This window comes from Lactuca saligna, chromosome 7 (assembly GCF_052625555.1).
Source record: "Lactuca saligna cultivar CGN05327 chromosome 7, ASM5262555v1, whole genome shotgun sequence".
Lineage (NCBI taxonomy): Eukaryota > Viridiplantae > Streptophyta > Magnoliopsida > Asterales > Asteraceae > Lactuca > Lactuca saligna.
Window position 1 is genome coordinate 155,378,648 of NC_136423.1, and position 25,986 is coordinate 155,404,633.

A 25,986-nucleotide genomic window follows, 5' to 3' on the forward strand; every position below is an offset into this window, starting at 1 on the left:
CTTGGGAAGTGCTTCGCTATGAAGGACCTTAGAGAAGCTGCTTATATTCTTGGGATAAGGATATTAAGAATTAGGAGTAAGAGACTAATAGGAATTAGTTAAAGTACTTACTTGGATAAAGAGTTGAAACGTTTTAGCATGGTGAATTCCAAGAAAGATGAGTTACTAATCCAAAGCAATACCAGGTTGAGTAAGACTCAAAGCCCGAGTACCGAAGCTGAGATAGCAGATATGACCTGAGTACCTTATGTTTCTGCTGTTGGCTTAATCATGTATGCTATGACTTGTAATCTCCCTGATGTGGCCTTTGCTTTGAGCATGGTCAGCAGATATTAAGGGAACCCTGGTAGAGCACATTGGAACATAATAAAGAATATTCTCAAGTACTAGTAGGATGTCAAGTCACCAAGCAAATTACACCCTTTTTTTGCAAATAAAACGTAATATAATGGTAAAAAGGGTTATCGATCCTTGGGGAAATGGTTGTATTCAATCACCAATGCAATCTAAAAGAACTATTGTAAATAAAATAACTAACTACAATTAAACTAAAGGGGGGGGGGGTTTGATTACTTGAAAACTAAAAGACTTGAATAACTAAAAACTTGCAATTAAGCAAGATAGTGAGATGCTCAAATATTGGAGAGAGTTGGTTAACTAAGGCAATTCAACACAATGAACATTTGTGTGCTTATCATTAGGATTCAACATGAAGCTTATCATTCATCCCAAATTGGTTATAGTAATCATGAAGCATGATATGCCAAGATTCCTCTTAGGTAGTATGGAGGTTGGGGAAGCCCACAACACACCTTCTTAATCAAGATCAATGGTTTAATTGAAGCAATTTAACCCAAGAAGTTGACTAGCCTTAAGAAAGAAGGAATCCCCAATTCCTAGAGGATGTTAATGCCTACACATCCATAAAGGAGTTGTGATTCATAAACTAGAGATGATTTTTACCATCATAAAGCTCTTGTTCTATGTCAATTCAATGATTCAATACAAAACCAAAGAAAAAAACTAACATTAGCTCATTCAAGTGCCAAGCTCATGATCAAATCATTAAACAAGCATAAGAAATATGATCTAGAACCATAAACATAAGATAATTGATAATCTAGCATGAATCCTTCAAAAACCCACAAACATTCAAAGGTTTTAACCAAAGTTAACCAATATAGAGAGTTTAGCCACTTATGGAAATAGAAAAACAATCATAAAAGTCTAATTGCACAAAGAAACTACCAATATCTTGGAAAGATGAAAACAATGAGTCTTCAAGCTCCAAAATCACCTCCTAATGGTCTCCAATGGTGCAAAATAGAGAATGTAGCTAATGGATCTGATCCCCCCAGGTTATGGTGTGCCAAATGACCAAAATGCCCAAACTGGGCAGTTGCGTGGGTACCGCGCGACAGAAATTCCACCCACGCAAGTGTTGTTGTAATGCTATTGACTCTTCATTCCTCCACTCCAACCTTCCACTACCAAAGATTCCTTTGGTCCCCTCCATATCCAAGTGATTTAAATTAACCAATCATATTTTAGCTTCAAATATGGATGCTCCAAGCCCAAAATAAAAGTCCAAGATCCATCTTCACAAGCCCACTTCATCCAAGCCTTTAAATTTTTAAGCCAAATATTCTTTTATGGATCCGTAAAGTCCAACAATGCATCAGAAAGCCCACTAAGCCCAACTCCAGTCAAACTGCAACCGTAATGAGCTCTAAAATCCTGCAAAATTTCTTATGCAAAATAAAAAGTCCCCAATACGATCCATGAAAAAGAAAATAAAGAATATACAATGCAAAACTAATTAAAAAGAGATAAAAATCTAAAATAAACTAATAAAAATAAGGAAATAAAATAAGCTATTAAATCACCACAAGCTTAAATCCTCAAGTTAGAACAAGACTAAAATGAGCTCATGGTGAGCTAAACTAAAAAGGAAAAAGAAAGATACCATTGAACTTGGTCAACATCAGTCAACATGGTTAGAATTAGTCTTTCATGGACCCTACGCATCTTCAAAATGTTCCCTGCTTTAGAGCCATAAACCACATTCTCAACCACTAGATGGGCGAATAGATCACGGCTGGATGCAGTCGCAGTGTGCAAGACAAAGGAAACAGAGATGCGCCCAGTGGGCGTACTTTAAATCACCAATGCAGATCATAATGCATGAAGGAAAGGCGCCTCTTCATATACTATGATTCCAACATTTTTCAGGCTAAAGTGTATAGTATGAAATAGGGTTTTACCGCACGGCCTCCGGGAAAACATCCAGTTTCAGAGGCTTCTCCCTCGTACCGTCCTTTACAGTCTACCGTCTCATCCTCGGGGACTTTTCTCACCATAAATCAAAAAATAAAATAAAATAATAAAAATTCTACTTAACCTAAATCTAAACCTAACAACCTAAGTCTTCAATCTTGAACTTCTGTTATTTGGATTTCAGCCTCTTTTGTTGCTTGACATTCAACTTTCTCATCGATTTTTTTTTGCTCTTTTTCGTCATTTTTTTCTTCTTTGTTTTTGTTGCTTTTCTTGAATCATCATTTATCGTCTCTTATTGTCTTCATTTTTCCCAATTTTTCTTCTTTTTGTGTTTTCTTCTTGTCTTTCTTCTTTGAAGGTCTAAGGAATTTCACCATGTAACATAGGATGGAGGCTAACATAAACACCTAATAATCATTGGCAATGTGTTAATATCTACTATAAAGGGTGGGGTATGACTCAAAAAATGAATGTTAACGAAAAACTTGGTCCCAAAAGATGTGAATTGGGGGACCCACTTCAAAGTTCATCAAGCACCTCAATGCAAGGCGTGATAAACAAAATCTATCTAACTATCTCCTTTAGACCCCTAGAAAAATGATAACCTATCTTAAAACGGTGGTGAAAATCTAAGTAAGCAAGGCTCAGACGAGACTCGGGAGTACTAAGGGGTACTCCCCCCAAAACCAAGATGCGAGTCTTCAATATCTTTAATGTATTCAAAATACCTTACCGGGCTAATCTTTGCTCGCACACATCGGATTGACCAACCACATCCCTCCGCACCTAGACCCAATCAAGCTACTTGCATCTGACCCCCACACAAGCGGTCTCAAAGTGGTCTACGAGGCTCAAAACGTGTCCCATTTATCAAATACAAGGAATTCCAAATCAAGACCTGGGACGAATCTATGATTCAATACTTATGACTCGACGCTATGGTACCTGCAGGGATGAGAAGACAAGAGAGAACAAAAATGCATGAACTTAAACTAGAATGCATCTAAAAAGTATGAAAATTAGAAAAGAAAGAAACAAAATGTTCAATTTTTTTTAAAAATTTTTATGCAATTTTTTATGAATAACGTAAATGACTTACTCTAAATTCAACAATATACAACCTAAATGCAATAAAAAAAAAATAAAAGATCAAGAATACCTCACCCCAAGCTTAAAATGAAGCATTATCCTCAATGCTTAGGATGAGAGTAAGGAAGGATCATACCGGGATCAAGATGGAGGAGACCCACGAGGACGGTATGGAAGCAACACATGTGACAACCCTATATTTTCCAAAAGCAGTGTAACACTCAAAAGTCAAATACAACGAAGACTATTTGGAGTCAACGAAATTTACCTCAAAAATAAAGTATTCAAACATCTAAATTGGAATGCATCAAATGTTAGATATCGTGCCAAGGTTTCCAAAAACATAAAAAACATTCAAACCGGGTTATATTGAAGAAATTATAACCACTCGAATATTTACGACACACTGTTAAAATGTTAATTAAACGTAAAAAGTGAAATTACAATAAAATGCAGTTTTAACCTTAGGTATCTAAACAAAAGTTGTAGAGTTCGTTAAACTGAAAACGTACATAAAAAGATCGCCCAAATTGGACCTCGTATGAAGAAGTTACGCATTTTCTAAGTTTCGTAACAGTAGTAGAGGGCTAAATACTCGAATTGAAGATCGAGCGTTATTTAGATAACACAACCTAAACGAAAGTTGAGGGTCTCCACAATAGGAGTAAAATGATAAAAAAACAAACGAAAACCGACATCGAATAAAGAAACTATGAATTTTTAACGAGCTTTAGCAGTCCCGGCCTATTAAAAACATTTCAATAAAAATAAATTCAAAACTAGCCAACGGAGTCTAAATGAAAGTTGTAGAGCATAATCTCACCTACGCGTGGATATAAAGAACGCGAAAAACAGAGCTCGTACGCGAAAGTTACGGAATTTAGAAGTCGGGAGCTGGGATTACGCCCAACGTAATATAGGGGTACGCCCAACGTACTAGGTGCAGGGTCGAGTCCCATCGGCTACAGCTCTACGCCTAGCTAGACTTGAGTCGTAAGCCATGACGTAAAATTACGCCCAGCATAACCAAAGTACGCCCAGCATACGCGACCTTCCAACCTTATAAATAGAAGGTTTGAGCTCCGGTTTTTAGCACACGTCTCAGTAAATCTCAGTTACTCCCACACAATTCCAAGCACCAGAAGTTGTCCTGACGCCCTCGGTTTCTGCACTCGAGCCCCCGATGAAGGTTCTACGCTACCGAGATCCCCGAAGAGCTCGAAGACACAGTTTTCCGCGATTGAAGTTCTGCTCGACCCTAGCCCCACTCTCTCCAACCCGAACAAGTGAGTTCATACCCCTACCTTTCAAGCCTTTTCATGTTTTAGGGGGGAAATACAAGTACAATACAAGTAAAAGTATCGTTTTATAAACATAAACGTAACATCTATCTTATTGATTTTCGATATTAACATAATACTTTATGTATAAAGGGCTAATATATCATCAAGTTATTTTCATCAAATGGAACATACTTTCTGAAAAACTATAATGGGTATAGTTATCAAGTTATTCATACATTCAAACATATACATCTTGAAAAACGATATACTTTCAAACAAAATGAAGTAAAGTCTTTCTTATCGTAAATCTATTTATACTAAGCAATGTGAGATTTTCAAACTTCAACGTACTCTTATGTATGCATTTCAAGCCCTGTATTATATACCATAATCTATTGGAGGGAGAGCGTGATACTTGTGTATAGATCTATACGGGATTGACAACCCCGCACCTAAACTGTTAGCTACAAATAGACTGGCAGGTCTGGGGTGACAAATGTCATAACACTACAACACCTGAAGAATGTTGTTACAAGCAGTCAGTGTCAATAGTATGGTTATAAAACTCACATGAAAGTATAAAAAAAGTTGATTTACGAGATTCATACATGTATTCAGTTTTCTATATTATTTTGAGCACAAAGTTATTCTTTATCATTCAAGTATGAAAAACACTAACGCACTCCAACTTGGAGAACTTATCAAACTATTTATAGAAAATATTGGATTTTCTGAAAACTTCGTTCATTGATTTACTACTAAAAGGGACATACTTTTCGATACAAAACACTTATGAACTCACCAACTTAATTATTGACACTTTTTCGAAACCACTTGTATTTCTCAGGGAATCAGTAATACAGGTAACCACTAGCTTTTGAAGAAGAAACGCTAAGGACATTTATTATTAAACATTTACATCATCATATTGTAATATTCTTTTGGAAATATGTATAACGCAACAATATACGTTTTTATTATATATATGATGGTTGTGTTACTTTCTTTACAATATTCAATTGTTGTGATACTACGTGAAGTCATCCACCCCCGAATGTTTCCGCCATTCTGGTTTGGGGGTGTGACAACACATGGGTCGCATAATGATGCTTGGATGGAGTTCTTGACTGCCTAAATACACATGGATGAAAGCTTGGTCACGCAAAGGAAGCATATGAAATGACTCGAAAATTTCTTATGCAGTGGCATATTTGCGCGGGTACCCACGCAAAATTTACGCAGGCGATGGATGGGTCGTGCAAATAAAAAAATTAGCAGCATTGGTCTCGCAAAGAAGGGGAAGGATTTGGTCTTGGCCACGCAAAAATCTACGAGGTTGAAAGGCAACCGTACAAGTAGGTTGCGAGGGTGGCGGTCAGTCGCGCAAACATTTGCGCGGGTAAGGAACCGGCCACGCGCATAAAATCAGATTGCAACTCGTGGTGGGGGAGTTTTGGAGCACGGATTTGTGCAACTATGGCTCAGCCATGCAACGGCTGCGCGGGTACCCGTGCAAGTTGCAGATTTTAGGCATTTTTTTTCAAACTTTACCAAGATCATTGCTAGGCTTCAATATGCTTATTTTTTACCAACTTCAAGCTTAAAAACATCCACAACTTCAAGCGTAGATTATTTATTTACAACGCATTTATTTAAATTTTTTGCCAAGAAATAGCCCAGCTTCCTTCAACCTTCATAAATCGGAGTTTCCAATGTTACGTTATCGAATTCTCCTGTGTCAAAGCCTTCATAAAATGGTTTCATACGGTGCCAATTCACTTTGAAGATTTGGTTTGTTTCCAAACTCTTGATTTCACCCACACCAGGATCAAACACTTTTATAACAATGAAAGGTTTGTGCCATTGAGATCGCAACTTTACCAGGAATAGCTTTAAGCGTGAATGATAAAGAAGAACTTCTTGACCCAGAATAAAGTGTTTTTGGGTTATGTGCTTGTCATGAAATGCCTTTTTCTTCTCTTTGCACCTTTTGAACCTTTTAATTATCTTCTTCTTGATCACTTCCATCATTGGATGATTCAATCTTCTTTGAGCTTCCCTCATAGGCTTACAATCATCTTCCATGAGTATCTTGTATGTGCATACATTAGGGCTTATCTTGTTTATTGGCTCAATCAAATCAACTCGATACAATGGAGAAATGTTGCTAGGGTACCTCATTGCTTCAAAGATGTTGAAGTGAATGGTTTCTCCATCAAACTCCATAGTTATCTTTCCTTTATGGACATCAATGATTGTGTGAGCGGTATGCATGAAAGGTCTTCCAAGGAGGATCATAGATGATTTGGAAGGATTCTTTTCTTTAAGATCAATGACATAAAAATCCGCTGGAAAAATAAGTTGATTAACATGTACTAACACATCCTCCAACACTCCTCTTGAAGATACCCTTGACTTGTCCGCTAATTGAATTGAAGATACCCTTGACTTGTCCGCTAATTGAATGATAACTCTCGTTTCTTCCAAAAGTCCAACACTGAGAGATTGAAAAACCAAATATGGCATCACATTGATCAAGGCTCCAAGATCTAACATGGCACTTTCGACATGAAAATCACCAATGGTACAAGGGATAACAAATATTCCTGGGTCCTTGCATTTGGGTGGTAGCTTCTTTTGGATAACCGCGGACATATTTGCATTGACTTGAATCTTTTCATTTGCCTTAAACTTCCTCTTATTAGTGCACAAATCCTTAAGAAATTTGGCATAGCGCGGAATTTGTTTTATGGCATCCAATAGTGAAATGTTTATTTGAACTTTGCGGAAAGTCTCAAGAAATTCTTTTTCTTCCACTTGTTTCTTTAAGGAGGACAACCGGGACGGGAAGGGTGGTGGTATGACCAATGGCTTGATATTCTTGTTGGAAGAGTTGGGTTGATTATTGGTTGGCACAACCGGTTCTTTTGGAGGTACAACTTTTGAAGGTTCAACAATGATGACTTCATCTTCTTCTTCTCTTGAAACTCTTTTAGGGTTGCTTTCTCCAAGAGTTTTCCCACTTCTCAAAGTTATTGCACTCACATTGGGGTTCTTCTCGGTTTGAGATGGAAGTTGTCCCCTTTGTTCCATCTTGTTGAGAGCGGTGGCCAAGTCTCCAATATGTGATTGAATGGTTGAGAAGGTGTTCTTGGTCTCTTGTTGAAATTGGCTTTGGCTTTGAGCAAGAGAAGTAACGAGTTCTTGAAGGCTTATTTGATGGTTACCACTTGATTTCCCCTGTGGTGGAGGTTGTTGGTAATTTGGAGGGTTGAGAGGAGTTTGTGGATATAGAGGTTTTTGGGAGGGGTATTGTGGATGTTGAGGTCTCATCAAAATGTTTGGTGGATTTAGCTTTGGTGGGTATGGGTTGTTTGGGTTATTCCTCCAATTTGAGTTGAAATTGTTTTGAAATCCCATGGGTGTTGGTTGACCTTGATATCCTCCCATTGCATTCACATCTTCCGGTTCATTACCAAGTGAAGGACACTTATCTGTATAATGCCCCGTCATTGCACAAACGCCACACACCATAAATTGCTGACCACTTCCAACCACTATTCGACTTAGCACATTAGTCAAATCTAAAAGCTTTGATTCCAAGTATTGGGTGTTGCTAACTTCACTAACCATTTGTGGATAATTTCTCTTCATTTCATTTCGACTCCCAAAGTTCCTTTGATTTTGAGAAATGGTTCCAAAAAGTGATCTTATCTCTTGAGGTGTCTTGTTGAAGATGTCACCACCGCTTGAAGCATCAATCATCCTTTGTTCTTTTTCGTTCATGACCTCATAAATTTTTTGAAGAATTAACTGTTCAGGAATGTTGTGTTGAGGGCAACTTGTACACAAAATGTTGAATCGCTCCCAAAAATAATGAAAAGTCTCATTCTCCCCTTGAAGAATCCCCAAAATGTCACTTCGTTGTCTTAATATTCGGGAGGTGGGATAGAACTTGCTATTGAAGGCTTTGAGTAACTCTTCCCATGTGTGAATAGATCCTGGTGGTAAGTTGAATGACCACTCTCTAGTTTTATCTTACAATGTGAGCAGGAAGGCGGTTATATTGAAATCATCCAATGTCACATTTTCGGGCAACATGCTAACACATATCATATGAAAGGACTTCAAATGCTTTTGAGGATCTTCACTATCCAAACCATGGAACTTGGTAAGTTGATGTATGAAACTCGAATTCAATTCAATTCCTCGGCGGTTTGCAGGAAAAACAATAACAAGAGGTGTATAAGTAACATCTGTTTCCATCATTTGTCTAAGTGTTAACTCTTGAGGGGGATTGGGTGGAAAGGGGTGATTGGGATATTGTTGCATCTAATTGGGTAGTTGTTGGTAAGGTGGATATGGGTATTGTTGGGGATTGTAGATGGGTGGTTGATAAGGTTGGTAGTTAGGGTATTGGTTGTAAGGAGGTTGTTGTTGTGTGTACATTGGGTTTTGGTACATTGGAGGGTATTGGTAATTGGGTTGATTTGGATAATGTACTTGTTGTTGAACTTGAAAAGCATTGGTTTGAGGTTGGTTATTTTGGTGGAATTATTGGTTGTGTGGTTGTGGGGTTTGATAATTGGGTTTTTTTGAGGAGGGGCTTGATTCCAAGGTGCCATATCTATGAGAGGTTCTTGTTGTTGTTGTTGTCTTGGTTGTTGGGGTGGGGTATTGGCATCTTGATTGTTTGAGTTAAGGTTTGGGATTGTGAGATGGAGTGTGATTCATGGCTATGTAGTTATCAAACGAAATGTCTCCAAAGGATTGACCAATAGTTGGAGAATTCGGCTCGGTGTCGGTATCACTTGAAGTATGAACTTGATTTTCTATGTTGATTAGTGGAGAAGAGGAAGAAGCTTGAACGAGTTTTTGTTGCTTTGCTTGTTTGGCTAGCTTTTTCAATCTTTCTGCTTCTTTTTCAATTTCCGGATTGTAAAGCAGTTCACAGGTTCTTGTAGACCTAGGCATAAACAATCAAATAACAATAACCAATTTCCCTGGCAACGGTGCCAAAACTTGGTGGGATATCAACTCCACCAAGAAAATTACACCCTTTGTTTTCAAATAAAACATAATATAATGGTAAAAAGGGTTATCGATCCTCAGGGAAATGGTTGTATTTAATCACCAATGCAATCTAAAAGAACTATTGTAAATAAACTAACTAACTACAATTAAACTAAAAGGGGTGGGGGGTGTTTGATTACTTGAAAACTAAAAGACTTGAATAACTAAAAACTTGTAATTAAGCAAGATAGTGAGATGCTCAAATATTGGAGAGAGTTGGTTAACTAAGGCAATTCAACACAATGAACATTTGTGTGTTTATCATTAGGATTCACCATGAAGCTTATCATTCATCCCAAATTGGTTATAGCAATCATGAAGCATGATATGCCAAGATTCCTCTTAGGTAGTATGGAGGTTGGGTGTGACATCCCCAAAATCTCGGCCAGAAAAGACCGATTTCATTTATGCTTTTTAAAATAATTTTCAGAGTAAATCCTTTTAATTTTAAAAGAGATGCGGAATTTGTTCCCAAAAACAAAACATGATAAAATAGATATTTATCAAAACATTTCATAAAGAAATATGATTTCATTTCATAATCAAAAGTCGGGATGTCATGTTCCGATACAGATCATAAAGCATAAACGATAGCATTACAAGTCATTCAACAAATATATACATATACAGACTTGTAAACAAAACAACTTGATGTTCGCCCATCTTAAGCTCTTGCGCCACTTCCTGTAAAATAAATTAACTGAGTGGGTCAGGCTTGGGAGCCTGGTGAGCATATAGGGTTTTCAACCCACAATAATTATATTTAATTTCAACAATCAACAATAAACCCGATTACCCATTCCCATTATCCTCACCTTACGTTCCTAAAAATAACGTCTATTATAAGGAACCTATTTCAGGATTTTTCATCGGGACGGACATCACTGCAAAGGGGCTTCCTCAACAATAAGTGTCCTAAAGGCAACCATGTGGGGGATAGAGTACACCGGTGAACACGTCGTTCACAACACCTACAGGTAATGAGCCTGCTAGTGTTCCACAGGACAGTCTAGAATAGTCTGTGGTCGTCATCCATACTCTCCTGAATGACTAGAATAACACCAATAACACCGAGGCCTCTCATCTGTTTATTACACACCAATTACCTACCCATGTTCTACCCAACATATTAGTAGATAAAAATATACATTTTTATACATTGTTTAAAAACCTGTATAACATGCTTTAAGCATTACATATTCCACATAACAGATGAGGCATACACACATAACACGTATTTCATAGAGAATACATCAGATCTATAAGATAGAAGAAAGTGAATATACACTCACACGTATAACAACCAAATATATACACATAACACGTATTTTATATGAAATACTTCATAATATTGCGTTGGAATGAAAATAACTACACACTCACTTGATCAGAAGATGATCGGGCAGCACTACGGCTTGCAGAAGAGGTGTTTCTCCGTAGATCTGGAAGATCTTCACAAAAATCGGGCTCCTCGCAGGCAGCATTTCGGCTCGGGAATAACGCTCTTCGGGATCCTCGGGGCTTCGGATCTTGCTTCGGGGCACGGGAATATTACCGTGGCTTCGGGGTATAAACGGCATGCAAAACGAGGCAAAACATAGAGAGATGGAAGAGTTTGAACAAGAGAAAATGGCTGAATTCGAGTTCTATTTATAGGCTGAGGGTCTGGGATTACGCGGGGCGTAATCTCAAATTACGCGGGGCGTACTCGGGTTACACGGGGCGTACTTTGATGTCACTGCGTGCGTCGACTGGTGGCACTCGAGTATCGGTCAGACAAGTTGCATCCGACTGAGTACGCTGGGCTTACTCAAATTACGCGGAGCGTAATTGACTCGTCGAACTTCTAAATTGCGTAACTTTCACATACGAGCTCCGTTTTCGACGTTCTTTATATCCACGCGAAGGTCAGACCATACTTTACAACTTTCATTTAGACTCCATTGGCTAATTTTGACTTTTATTTTTAGAAGGCCGGGACAGAAAAACTTCGTTATAAATTCATAACTTCTTCGTCTGACGTCCGTTCTCGCCTAACTTGTCATCGTTTCGCTACTAACAACGAGATCTTCGATTCTCATTTAGAATGTTTCGGCTAAAAACTGCTCGATCTCAAATCGAGTATTCGGGCTGCATACTACCACGTCGAAACTTCAGAAAATCATAACTTCCTCATACGAAGTCAGATTTGGGCGTTCCTTTTATGCACGCTCTCGGTTTAACGAAATCTACGACTTTCGTTTAGATCGCTAAGGCTACATATCGCTCTATCTTAAATTCATATTTTACGCCACTCGGCGTCGTGCCGGTTCTGTCTCGAAACTTCGACAGGTCATAGCTTCTTCGTTATAACTCGGATTTTGGCATTCCTTATATCTCCGGAATCCTTGTTTCAACCACTACAACTTTATACAAAGATGTCGGGCTTATCTCACACTTTAATTTTGATGCTTATTTTATTCTTAATTCATTAAATTATAAAAATTAAGAAAATACACACATAAATCACATAATTCAAATAATTCCCAAATAATACATTCTTATTATTTCAAGTTGAGTTACAAGGTTAACCTAGACTATTACATTGCTAAAAATGGCAAGCCTAGAAACACGGGCGTTACATTGGGGAAGCCCACTAAATACCTTCTTAATCAAGATCAAGGGTTTAATTGAAGCAATTGAACCCAAGAAGTTGATTAGCTTTAAGAAAGAAGGAATCCCCAATTCCTAGAGGATGTCAATGTTTACACATCCATAAAGGAGCTATGATTCATAAACTAGAGATGATTTTTACCATCATAAAGCTCTTCTTCTATGTCAATTCAATGATTTAATACAAAACTAAAGAAATAGACTAACATTAGCTCATTCAAGTGCCAAGGTCATGATCAAAGCATTAAACAAGCATAAGAAATATGATCTAGAACCATAAACATAAGATAATTGATAATCTAGCATGAATCCTTCAAAAACCCACAAACATTCAAAGGTTTTAACCAAATTTAACCAATATAGAGAGTTTAGCCACTCATGGAAATAGAAAAACAATCATAAAATTCTAATTGCATAAAGAAACTACCAATATCTTGGAAAGATGAAAAAAGTGAGTCTTCAAGCTCCAAAATCGCCTCCTACAGGTCTCCAATGGTGCAAAATCGATAATGTAGCTAATGGATCTGATCCCCCGAGGTTATGGTGTGTCAAATGACCAAAATGCCCAAACTCAACAGTTGCGAGGGTACCCGTGCCACGGAAATTCCACCTGCGCAAATGTTGTTGTAATGCTATTGGCTCTTCATTCCTCCACTCCACCCTTCCACTACTAAAGATTCCCTTGGTCCCCTACATATCTATGTGATTTAAATTAACCAATCATATTTTAGCTTCAAATATGGATGCTCCAAGCCCAAAATAAAAGTCCAAGATCCATCTTCACAAGCCCACTTCATCCAAGACTTTAGCTTTTTATGCCCAAATCTTCTTTTATGGATCCACCAAGCCCAACAATGCATCGGAAAGCCCACTATGCCCAACTCCTGTCAAACCGCAACCGCAATGAGCTCCAAAATCCTGCAAAATTTCTTATGCAAAATAAAAAGTCCCTGATACGATCCATGAAAAAGAAAATAAAGAATATACAATGCAAATCTAATTAAAAAGAGCTAAAAATCTAAATTAAAATAATAAAAATAAGAAAATAAAATAAAGTATCAAGTACCTACGAAGGACTAAGGAATGGTTTCTTATCCTCGGTGGGAGTGATTATTTGAGAGTCCGAGGGTATAGTGACGCCAGTTTTTAGACTGACCGAGATAATTTCTGATCTCATTCGGGTTGGGTATTTACCATGAATGGAGGAGCAATGACTTGGAAAAGTTCCAAGTAGGAGACCGTAGCTGATTCAACATGTGAATTAGAGTACATAGCATCAATCAAAGCGTCGAAGGAGGCAATATGGCTAAAGAACTTCATCGGAGACCTTTGATTTGTACAAGCCATAAATGAGCCTATGGAGATTTTCTGTGATAACGAAGGTGCGGTTGCTTTGACCAAAGAACTGAGGGATCATGGTAGATCCAGGCATATCGACATAAAATATCATTTCATTAGACATTGGGTAGAAGAGGGACTCCTCGTAGTGAAGAGGATATCATCAGAGGATAACCCAACAAATCCCCTTACGAAGGGACTAAGTGGGATTAAGAACTTGCAGCACGCTAGGAGTATTGGGCTGAAGGACGATATTAGTTTTAGTGATTAGATAGCTTTTGGAAACTTGTAATAGATAAATTGTAATTAACATTTGATGATTAAATAAATGAGTATTATTTATGAGTAAAGTTATTGTATTGTGTTAATTATTTACTATTGTTTCACTTTGCATGTTTTGACTTCCTAAATAATAAGATTATTTAAACTATCCACAGTCGATCATATGTTAGAAGTAGGTATGAAAGAAGACCATCATGAATTGGCTTGTAGATTGTCTAAGTGTTTAGACATAGAAAAGGTTTGCTACAACGTTCATGAGTGCTCCTGAAATAAGATTTGAGTATTGGATTAAACCGACGCTCACATGAATCACTTCATGGAATTCAATCACAAGTGATTGTGAGACGATAATATCATATAGTCCTTAAACCTAGATATATGAGTTGTTGTTTACAAGTTGGTTGTGCATTGATAATGCGTAAACACATCAGTAACTTGGTGTTATAAAACACATTGTTGTGTGCGATTTGATGAGTAAATAGTACAAGCATATACGTCGAAGTTTATCTGTGTGTTTTATCCCACAAGGTTAAAAGCGATATCTTAGGCCCCTCAATGATTTGGTTTGACTTATGTGTCGGACCTGGTCAGGACTAAATTGATGTGTCCAATCAAGTTCTATGTCAGACAGATCAGTGATCAAGAAATAAACGGCCGGACAATAAGTATGACTATGTTCCATGTAATTGTCAACACGATATCTTGAGAACGGACGACTATACAATCCCTTATCTAAAGGATGTGTCAGATTTCGACCGCGGCTTTTGAGAGCTTTGATTGCTAATCAGATTTTGAAGTCGTAGTTGCATTTATAGTTATTAAGCTTATCTAAGTGGGAGACTGTTGGATTAGGTGTCTAAGCCCATAACTATGTTTGGTATGTACTTGACCCGATGGTAGCATGGTTCTTTTGGGTTGCCTTCACCAAAGCAACTTGACTGGATGAATAATGGAGAAAGAGGTTATTATGGTTTATTAATATATTATATGAATAATATATTAAAAAAAATCATATTGTTTAATTAATATTGGTCAAGAATTAATTTTGTGGTCAAAAGATAATAATTAAATCAAGGGGACTAATATTTTAATTATAAGATAGTTACAAGGTTGGGCTGAGGATCCATAAGGAAGCAATGGATGAATTCTATGTGGGAGTCCACATAGAAATTGTCCAAGGGGCCTTCTGGAAGGATCCTTTGAGTTGCTTAAGGACTAAGCAACTGGATTAGGGTTTTGATTGAAACCCTAATTGCTCAGCTCTATAAGGAACCCTTGGGTAAGCAAAATCGGCCACTTGAACCCTAGAAGGATTGCTAGCCGGATTTTGAGCCTCCTCCCTTTCTCTCTAAGATTTTTCAATTGCTCTGGTGTTTGTGATTCATTAGAGGCATCGCATTTGAGGTGTTAGGTTCTCATAAGCTCAAGATCATCAAGCTACAATCAAAGATAACACTCTAAATTGTTCTAGATACTTTATATTTTGGGCTTGATTTATTAAAAGTTTGTAAAATCAGTCCCTATGTTTGGCGTACGTGATAGGTACGTCGAATGTAGGCCATTTAGTGTGATCGCGAGTTTCTTTCCATACGTTGGGCGTACGTATGGGTACGTTGGACGTACATATGAGTATGTTGGGTGTACTCATGCACAATGCAAAACCATAAATTTTAGGGTTTAGATCTTATTTAAACAGCTTATGACCTCAAGGCCTCTTTCATCACCAGCCTCCATTGTTCTAAAGCAGTCCCCTCGAAACCCTAGCCCCCATTTATGAGATTTTCAGCCCTTTGAGTGATTTGGTGCATATTGAAGAAGAAGGAGCTCATTAGAGAAGTATTGGTTAGTTTGAAGCTTGTAGATCTAGACCTTGTTCATCTTGATCATCCTTTTGGAGGTATAAAGTCTCAACCTTGATGGTTCATTTCTTAGATCGAGTTTATCTTAGGGTTTTGGCATATTTTGGTCCCATGGGTTGATTCTTGTGAGTAAAAGCTACTCCGGAAGCTTAGGTTAGCATTCCTTGATGTTTCTGAGGTCCTTAATGCATAAAAATTGTATCTTGATGAGTGTTGGTTCTCCCATGCATGAGTTGTTTTTCTTATTATGAAGTTAGAAAGTTAGAATTTGGTTTTGGGCTTCTTTGAGCCATGAAAAGGCATCAAGTTGTCAACTTTATCAGTTAAAACATTCCCAAGAGCTAGATATGTGAATTAGACGTTTAGATTTTAGGTATTAAGTGCCTAATATGGATTTTGGGAATCAGGAGAGTACGATAGGCGTACCCTTTAGGTACGCTCCGTGTAACGTGTTCATCCTGGATTTCCCTTCTCTATTAGATTAGTACGTTAGGTGTAATGGGATGGTACACTTAGCGTACTCACCAGAAGGCCTTTTGGGCCTTATGTCATTTGGGTTTGGGCCAAGGTTAGATGGGTCAAGTAAAGGAAGGGTAAAATGGTCTTTTACCCTTGGCATGATGGAATGTAATCTGGACCATTGTTTATAGGTTATTACCCTGATTAGTAATTTGAGTTGATTTTGGATATGTTTAGTTTTAGGAGTCGCGGTAACAGCAGCCTGAGAGTGTGGTTTATTTATCATCAGATTGAGGTGAGTCTCCTCATTGTACTTGTGGGTTAAAGGCACAAATTTCCGCCCACTGGATTATGTTGTAGGATAGTAGTGGTCTTTGTGACACATACTGATATGCTTGTATGTGTTTGTTGTCTTTGTGACTCTTGTTAGTATGATTGTATACGTAGTTGTAAGGGGTAAAATAGACTTGTACCGGTTGAAAGATACCGAAGTAGTCGGAAGGGAATCAGGGGTGAAATAAACTTGTTATATGCTTTAGTATCATATGTATGTATGATTTATTGTATGTGGTATTTTGGGGAAACTCATTAAGCTTTGTGCTTACAATTTATGTTTAAATGGTTTTTAGGTACTTCCAGTTAAAAATGGAAGTTCTCGGCATGATTGCATTACATCCACTTATATATGATATTTTAAGATTTTAAAGATTATATTCTGATAACTATTTTCTTCTATAACATACTTAATGGTTTATGAAATACATGGTTGATGGTTTGGTTGATTTTAAACAAAATTTTTACTTAATATTTTTGGGATTGTATTCTAATAGTATTTTTATTTTTTATTTTTTAAAAATTTACTTTTTTATATGTATGTGTCCGTATAAATTCGAGTTTGTTTATGTTTTGACAACGTATTTTTTTATTTATGTTTTCGTACTTATTTTTACGTACATTCCTACACATGAATCAGGTCATATGTAGTACATTTTTTATAATTGAACTTCTGTTCGTTAACTTTAAAAAAATATTACTTATTTTTATGTACGTGTTGGTATAAATTACAGTTTCTTTAAGTTTTTGTATTTATTTTTATGTACTTTTTTCTACGTATAATTATTGTCACATATAATATATTTTCATTTTATGGTACTAAATTTGTATATTTATCTACCAATAAATGTAACTATATCTAATTTTTACCAAGACAATCATTAAAGTTCAACTTAGTTACAAAACGGATTGACCATGCCACAAAACCCGGCGGGCAAAATCACGGTTTTCATTATTTTCAAGAGATTTAGCATCCACGAAAATAAAATGTTTTTTCATCATTTTATGAACAATTCCACTTTTCATCATACAAATAATATTAGAACAGTTTCTGGTTTCTCATCTTAAAATGGAAACCCATTGTTGAAACCAAAACCGTGCCTCTCCCATCGTATTTCCTAATGTTTTTACTCATTGCATAATGTTATTGAAGGTTTATCAATTTTCTTTGTCCCTTCTTTGAAACCACACATCTTATTATTCAACAGGTGAACTTCTTGTAAAATTTTCATCTATGTTCCAAAATTAGGTCATCTCCACCCTCAATATTCATTCTAGAATCTACAAGCAAAGTGTTGTTCTTGAGATCTTTATATTGTACAATCAGCTTCATAGCTAAACTAACCATCACATAATCCGTCAAAAAAATTTAAGCTAATTTTCCGATTACTTTCCATCACACATGATCTTTCAAGCTTATTTACGAATTACGATCATACATGCATAAATGATTAAATGCTTCTGATAAAGGTTTAGTGGTTATAAGTTTGAAGGTACCAAACTCATTAATGGCACTTGTTCTTCTATTTGATAGCCCAAATCTCTTTTGTTGACTTACAGTATTCAACATATTGAAAATATCCAGAGGTATGCCATATACTATATTCTATTTCTGATTTTTCATTATTCTTTAGACGTGCTTTATTGTCATTAGTACATTAATGAGGTTGTTTCCTATATGATTATTCAGGAATGCTTGTTGATGATTCTATCATACATTGGAAAAAATTAAAAGGTCCATTTATGATCGACACCTACCATTGATTTTCTATTAATTCATTGTTTTCAAGTTTGAAACTTTTTTTTATTTGACCAACGAAAACTTTAATATAAAAAAAAGATCTTATAATGCTAATGCATAAGTTACAACTATAAACTACAAATAATTAAGTTAACTAAACCAAAAAGAAAGTTAGAAAACCAAACATAGCATAAGTACAAGAAACCAAACAAAATGTTATTTAAAACTACAAATAAACTATAAAAAACAAGACTTCTAATAACAATCTGTAATTATTTCGAATTAAAATATGTTCAAAAACCACGTACACCCACGTCGACCAATGTAGACCAGTTGTAATCCTTAGCTAGGAAGATAAATGTTGTGTATAATAAATAAAAACTATTGTCCTTATTGATCTCAACACATCATTGTCATGTTTTCCATATTTACTATGACATTACATGTTAGTGTACTTTATAGTATGCAAGATATGACAGTGTCATTCGTAAGAATATTAAGTTAGAATCAAACAAGGCAACTTTAACACAGAATAAGAAAACAAACCCTACTTTTTTTATGGGAATGTTTTATTATTAAAACCAAGTTTGTGTTTCCTAGCGGGGTACTTTTTATCTGTGGGAGTGTAACATTTATGCCTTACCGGAAAATGTGGCGATGTTACTAAAATAGAGATGTTTGTTGCAAGTAGTTATCATTGCATATTATGTCGTTTCCCATGAAAGATTAGTTTTCAAAGTGGAATAGTATAAAAGAATAATGCATTTTATTATCCTGGATCAAGAGATTTTGGTAAATCTTATGAATCTTGATCGGTAAATATATAGTGATTGAAGAAATAAACAAAAAGTGATAGATAAATTTGGTGTTTGAGAGTTGTTTGTATATCATTTTGAACGTGTTGATCCCATTATTATGAATTCAATATAATTAGAATGGTGATATTTCAAATTAAAATAAAATATTTTAATTATTTTTGGGTCAAATGATTAATTTGATACTATCCATACCAAAAGTGATTATCAAATTGCAAAATAAAATTACTTATATATGATTATTTGATCTATTAATATTAAACAATTAGATGTTTCAAGCATTAATATGACTGTTAAAAGTAGTTATTGCAACTATAATTATTAGTTAAATGTAAAAATGAAATATTTAATTAGTGTGGGTGCTACCCCCAACTAAAATGGAGGCACATAAAATGAAATATATGTGGAATGAGATTCTTAAGTCTTGATCACTAAAGTAAAAGCCATTCCCTACTCCATAAATAGAGACGACAAAAAGAAATAATTTAAACCCCAAATCCCCAACAACTTCTTATTTAATTTTCAACAAAAATTCGTAGAATAAATTAGAACAATTATTATCATCATGCTTTATTTTATAAAAACAAATAGATTTTTTTGAACAACAGCAAACTATACATAAATAAAAAAGTAATATAGTAAGTAGATACCTTGTACTAGGAATCGACACTACCAGAATTGCAACCACCTTTGTAACTAGATTCATCTTCGAGGGCATAACTGTCCAAACGAGGGGCAGTTTGGGAAAAACAGTTCCGAACTCAAGACATTTAATTACATAGTGCCTAAATCAGTATTTTTAAATGGTATCATCACCAAATCCATCAGTTTTATTTTCGTCAAGGGCAAAATCGTCCGATTAATGGGAGATTAATTGAGGATTATGGTATCGTTTCGAGTTTGGAGTTCCTGACCAATTTATGAACACCATCATCATTCATCAAGGGCAAAATCGTCCCTCGAATAAAGCTCACATGTAAATGACTTGCATCGAGGAAAGAAGGATCATAAATGATCCAAGTGCACCTGAGTTTCTTTCTGACTTCATTTTGTAAGACCTTAAAAAATTATTTAGTGTATGTAATCCATCAAATACTCTTAATTTGCTAAGAATTTCAAGTTATAGAAATTTGTTTCTAAGGGCTATACCTTAGGCATAAAAGTACAATTGTGTTTTAAGGCATTGAGAATTTGTTTATTATGTATGATTATGAATTGTTTACAAGCAAATCTATGTGGTTGGTCCATCATCCAAAAATAAGGTACATGTATGACACATGAATGTGTATTTAGTACATATGGATTTTAAAGTGTTAAGTTCTTAAACATGGGTATGGGAAGCATATAATGTTATTGCATTGTGTAAGATATGAAACATTTAGCTAAAGAGTTCACAACATATTGACTAGTTTTGACAGTTTGGAAAAGTATATTATCTAAATCGCAAAAATTAGTAAAAATGGAGATTGAGATGTTGAAATATAATATTAATCCTATAAAGTAATTAACTATGTTATTTAAAGGGTATTTAGGGGATTTTCACCGTGCGATGATCAATAAAATTAATCAAGGAAATACTAAATGTGATGTAGGCTCTGTTTGTTTACCTCTTAATTGTAAAATTAAGAAACAATGTCTTAAAAATTCAGATTCAGATCGATTATTTGCGTCTTATTTTTTACCTTTTAAAATTAAAAACACCTCTTAATTTTTCAGATATAGAACAAAGTCTGAATTAAAAAAAAAAAAAAAAAAAAAAAAAAAAAATTGATTCTTGTTTTGCCCTAAACCACACAATCGAATAGAAGCTGCCTACTCTTCTCTGTTCCATGCGTCTTCTAATCCAACGTCTTCTTCCATTCGCGTCGCCTGAAACGACATCGCCCACCCCAACGTCGATGCCACAGCACCCTTGCAACGCCAACGCCGCTGCACCTCTGCATATCTCGGATTGTGCCCTAAACTCAAAAATCAAAAACCGAAAACAAGTTCGTTCTCTTCTTCTGAAAATCGATTGCTCTTCTTCTGTTTCTTCCTTCTTTCCCCCCAAAGTCGAAAATCAAAAATCGAAATCCATTCTTATGTTATGCTTATCAGTTTCTGAGTTGTTCAATCGTAATCTATATTTGATGTTATGCTCGATTTTGATGGTATACAATCAAATTTAAATGTGTTCAATGGATATGATGAAAAGTTGATGTTGAATTTTTTATGCTTTTTTGAAGTTAAAAAACAAAACCGACTATGTGTACAATCCGAGAACTAACACCTTCAATCTTTCCAAAGAAGAATGAGACCTAGAATCGAATGTATTTTGTTTACTTATAAAAAAGATATTATCATGTTTAGATAATAAAATATTTTTTCCAGAAAGTCAAACAAACATGTGGATTCTTTGAGACGCACGCCACTACCGTACCCCGACCTTTGCACGCAATTGTTTGAAGGCGCGACTGCGACATGCATTCATAGTTGTGGGCCAACTTCTACCCTTCCCCGTCCTAGTTAAGATTCAAGTCACTATAGTTTGCATGACTTTGATGACATCGATTGCACTCAACAAGAAACTATAGGTCACTAAGGAGTCCTCTGCTCATTAAAAAAACAAAAGATTACAAATACGACAAAATGTCAAAATAAAAGTAAAGATAAGAGTAAAGATGCATCGAATTCAAGATTGCTTGAAATCGGGGAAGATATTGCAACAATTGCTACGATATTCGTGGAAAAACATGCTTCTTCAAAATTGGGTGCGTGTATGGAAAAGTTGGAGAAGTTAGGATGGGGAATATCTGATCCAAGATACACTACTGATGTTGCTCTTTTTGGTGAAGGTGCGGATAAGAGGCACGTGTGGTTAACCATTGATCCAACTTTTTGTGAGAATTGGGTCAAGACTATTGGAGCATATTGTGGAATGTTTCGCTAAGTAGATGTTTTGAATGATTTGATGTTTTTTTGGATAACTAGATGTTTTGAACGACTTCATGTTTTGGATAACTAGATGTTTTCAATTACTTTATCTTTGGTTTGAACTAGATTTTTATATGACAAGAATGACTTGATGTTTTGGATTACTTGATCTTTGTTTTGAACTAGATTTTTATATGACAAAAATGACTTGATGTTTTAGATTACTTGATCTTTAGTTTGAACAAGAATTTTATATGACATGAATGACTTGATGTTTTGTATTACTTGATGAATTTTTATGTTATATGTTGTTAATATAATTGTTATGTATTTTCAAAATAACAGATTGTTTATGGATTCGGATGAAGAAATTGCATTTTTCATTTTACTATGTTGTTATTGGTTGAATCTAGCGTCCAATAGAATTGGAAGGACAATTGATAACGATTCGAAAATGAGCGGTCATCAACATACACATGAATTGTTACATGGAACTTCTACACAATGTCATGAGTTGATGCATCTTTCACATGAAGCGTATGTACTTTTATGCAATCATTTTAGACGAAACAATTGGTTGCAAAGTAGTAGGCATATAAGCGTTGAAAAAAAGATGGATATGTTCTTGACAACTATAGAACATAATAAACGGTTCAGGATTATCAAATAAAGGTTTCAACACTCCACAAAAACTGTTCATAGATGCTTTCATGAGGTGTTAAATGTAATGATGATTTTTGTAAAAGAAGTTATAGTGTCAACGAATTCTAATGCAACCGTGAATTCCTCAGAGGGACATCATAGGCTAAAAGAAAAATATTTCCTGGAGCAATATTTGCGTTAGATTAAACTCTTGTACATACAGTCGTGTCTGTTGATCAGAAGAGGAAAAGGTGAATGCTTTCAAAATGTTTTAGGAATTTGTGATTTTGATATGATATTCACATTCGTATGGGTTGGTTGGGAGCACATAACACATGATTCACGAGTTTTGAAAGAAGTTGCATTTAACCCGACTTCAGGCTTTCCATTCCCTCATCTAGGTTTGTAATTCTTTTTAAATTTATTCTGAAATACGATTTTAAATTTCTATATATAATACTTCCTTCACTCATGTGAATAGATAAATATTACCTTTGCAATGTTGTATACACCAACACTCATGTATTTATGACTCCTTATCGCAACACGAGGTATTGGTTATCCGGTTATCGATGGTGACATGCGTTAACTAAAGACGAAAAATTCAATCAAGCACATGCGCAACTCAGAATTGTTATTGAACGTGCTTACAGTGTTTTGAATGTGAGATTCCCAATCCTAAAGTAAATGACTCCTTTTCCTTTTTCAGTGCAAGGAGATATAGTCGTTGCTTGTTTTGCAGTCCATAATTTCATAAGGAAATGTAATATTCATGATGAGTTATTTATGACGTTCGAGGAGAACAATGGTCAAGCACAACGGGGAGAGAATGATGGCTAAAACGTACAAGATATGGAATGGGGTTCACAAGGCAATGAATACATGGATAATTTGTGTGACCAGATTGCGAATCAATTGGGTTCAAATTAAATTTGTAGGATTTTATTTGGGTTTTAGTATGATTTTGTGGATTTAAAAATATTTATGTTTGATTTGGATTTGAGTTTAATTTTGATTTATGCTAGATTTGGATTTTATATGGTGTTTATATTTTTTATACTAATTTAAGAAATTTATTAGGTTATTTTCTAAACAAACAGTTGAATTCAATAAAAAATAAAACAGAAGGGTAAAATGGTTATTTTAATAATTCAACACAACAATTCAGAGGGCCGAACCAAACAGCATGTTAAATATTCAGCTCTTAAAATTTCAGATCCTCTTAGAAATTAAGATCTTAAAAATTCAAATCCTACCAAAAAAACCCCTTACTATTTGAAGAGAAACAAAGAGAAATAAGTCTTGGGCTGTAGATGGGTTGGAATGCCACACAACGTTGAAGTTGAGGTCCATTTGGTGTTTGTATCTTGTTTGGGCCGAAAAAGGCTCATTGAACGTTGTGTGGTCCATTTGGTGTTAATAAATTAAGATTTATTAAAAATGATAAATGTAACACCCATAAAAATCATGTCAAATTTAAACTTTTAAAAACCTTTCAAAACCATTAATCATTACAAAACTTGTTTTCATAATAGTATAATATCAGAGTATCCCAGAAACAAAGTTATAAACATGAGGATCTATATGATCACGCATTTGCCTTCCCGCCATCATCTAATGAACCTGAAACAAAACTGAAATTGTAAGCTCAAAGCTTAGTGAGATCTCCAAAAATATCGATACATAACAAGCAGTACATATAATAACAACATGTAACGGGTCCACAACTCTACATAATGGATTACCCCTTAGGCCCACAGTGTGAGTCTGGCTTGCCTTCCGGGCCTATAGCTCACATCTGGCTTGCCTCCGAGCCCATATCATAAGTCTGGTTTGCTTTCGAGCCCACGACTTATGACTGGTTTGCCCCCTTCAATCCTAAGACTAAAATATAACTGATCAGCCCTCAGTGCGAGTCTGGCATGCACCCCTGGCCCTCAGCTCACAACTGGAATGCTCCAATACACTCAAGCCTAGGGGTGTAAGTGAGCCGAGCTGCTCGTGAGCTACTTGGGGTCGACTCGTTAAAAGCTCGACTCGAGATCGAATTAAATGAGTCCGAGCCGAGCTCGAGCCTAAATATGAGGCTCGTTTATTAAATGAGCTCGAGCCGAGCTTCAATTAGTTGGCTCGCGAGCCTAAACGAGCTTAAACGAGCCTATATATATATATACACACACACACACACACATATATATATATATATATATATATATATATATATATATATATATATATATATAAGGCTCGTTTGGGCTCGATTAGGCTCGCGAGCCCACTAAATTGTTCACGAGCCGAGCTCGAGCTTGAGCTCGAGCTCGAGCTCCTCAAAATTAAACGAGCCGAGCTCGAGCTTGGTCAGGCTCGGGCTCGACTCGGCTCGTTTACACCCTTACTCAAGCCCTCAGTACGAGTCTACCACTCGGTCCTCAGCTCGTGTCTGGAATGCTAATGATTCCTCAGTATGAGTCTGGTATGCCTTCTCGTCCCTCAGCTCATATCTGGCATACTCCAGGGTTTGTTGGTCACCGCACGAAGCAATGCAACCTCAACCCTACCCACACAACATGTCTACATATACAACTAATTGCACATACAGATAATTAAATAGTAACACATGTAGTCCTACATATCTACCTAACTGGCATAGAAAACTAGCATGCATAACTATCTCATACTCAACACATCATCAACTACTGGATATCAAATCCAATGAGCCGACCTTGGTGCCTTAGACCCCTTAGTATAGTGAGGATAACTCACCCCTCAACTGTCAAATCGAAGTGATAAAATCAAACTCTCGAACCACAGCCACAAACTCCACCACCTATATTTACCATAAGACCATTTCCATAAATTTCCAATTTACCAAAATACCGTAGAAGTCAACTAGTCAACCCTTGATCAAAGTCCCAGTCAATGGTCAAGGTCAACAATCCATGTTGACCCGACTCGTCGAGTGTAGTTCACCGACTTGTCGATTCCTTCCTGAACTCGAGAAGTCGTGAAATCCCCCGTTAACTCGTCGAGCTTCACTATAACTCGCCGAGTTCATGCATGTTCAAAAGTTAGGAAAACCCTAGCTAACTCGCCGAGTCTTCCAACTGACTCGCTAAGTCCATGCAAAAATCCTTACACGACAATGTTTATCGGACTCGACGAGTTGGTCATGCAACTCGTCGAGTCCTTTCAGTCCTTTCTCCATCCAAACGATTTTTAAGCCACTT

At 36.1% G+C, this 25,986-nt stretch overlaps 1 protein-coding gene across 1 annotated transcript; it reads right to left on the reverse strand.

The window, feature by feature from the left end:
• Positions 1 to 6,338: 6,338 nt before the first annotated feature.
• LOC145007370 (uncharacterized) lies at positions 6,339 to 8,438 on the reverse strand. Its single transcript, XM_078966318.1, has one exon. It carries the CDS (start codon positions 8,436 to 8,438, stop codon positions 6,339 to 6,341), a length of 2,100 nt encoding a protein of 699 aa, XP_078822444.1.
• Positions 8,439 to 25,986: the final 17,548 nt, after the last annotated feature.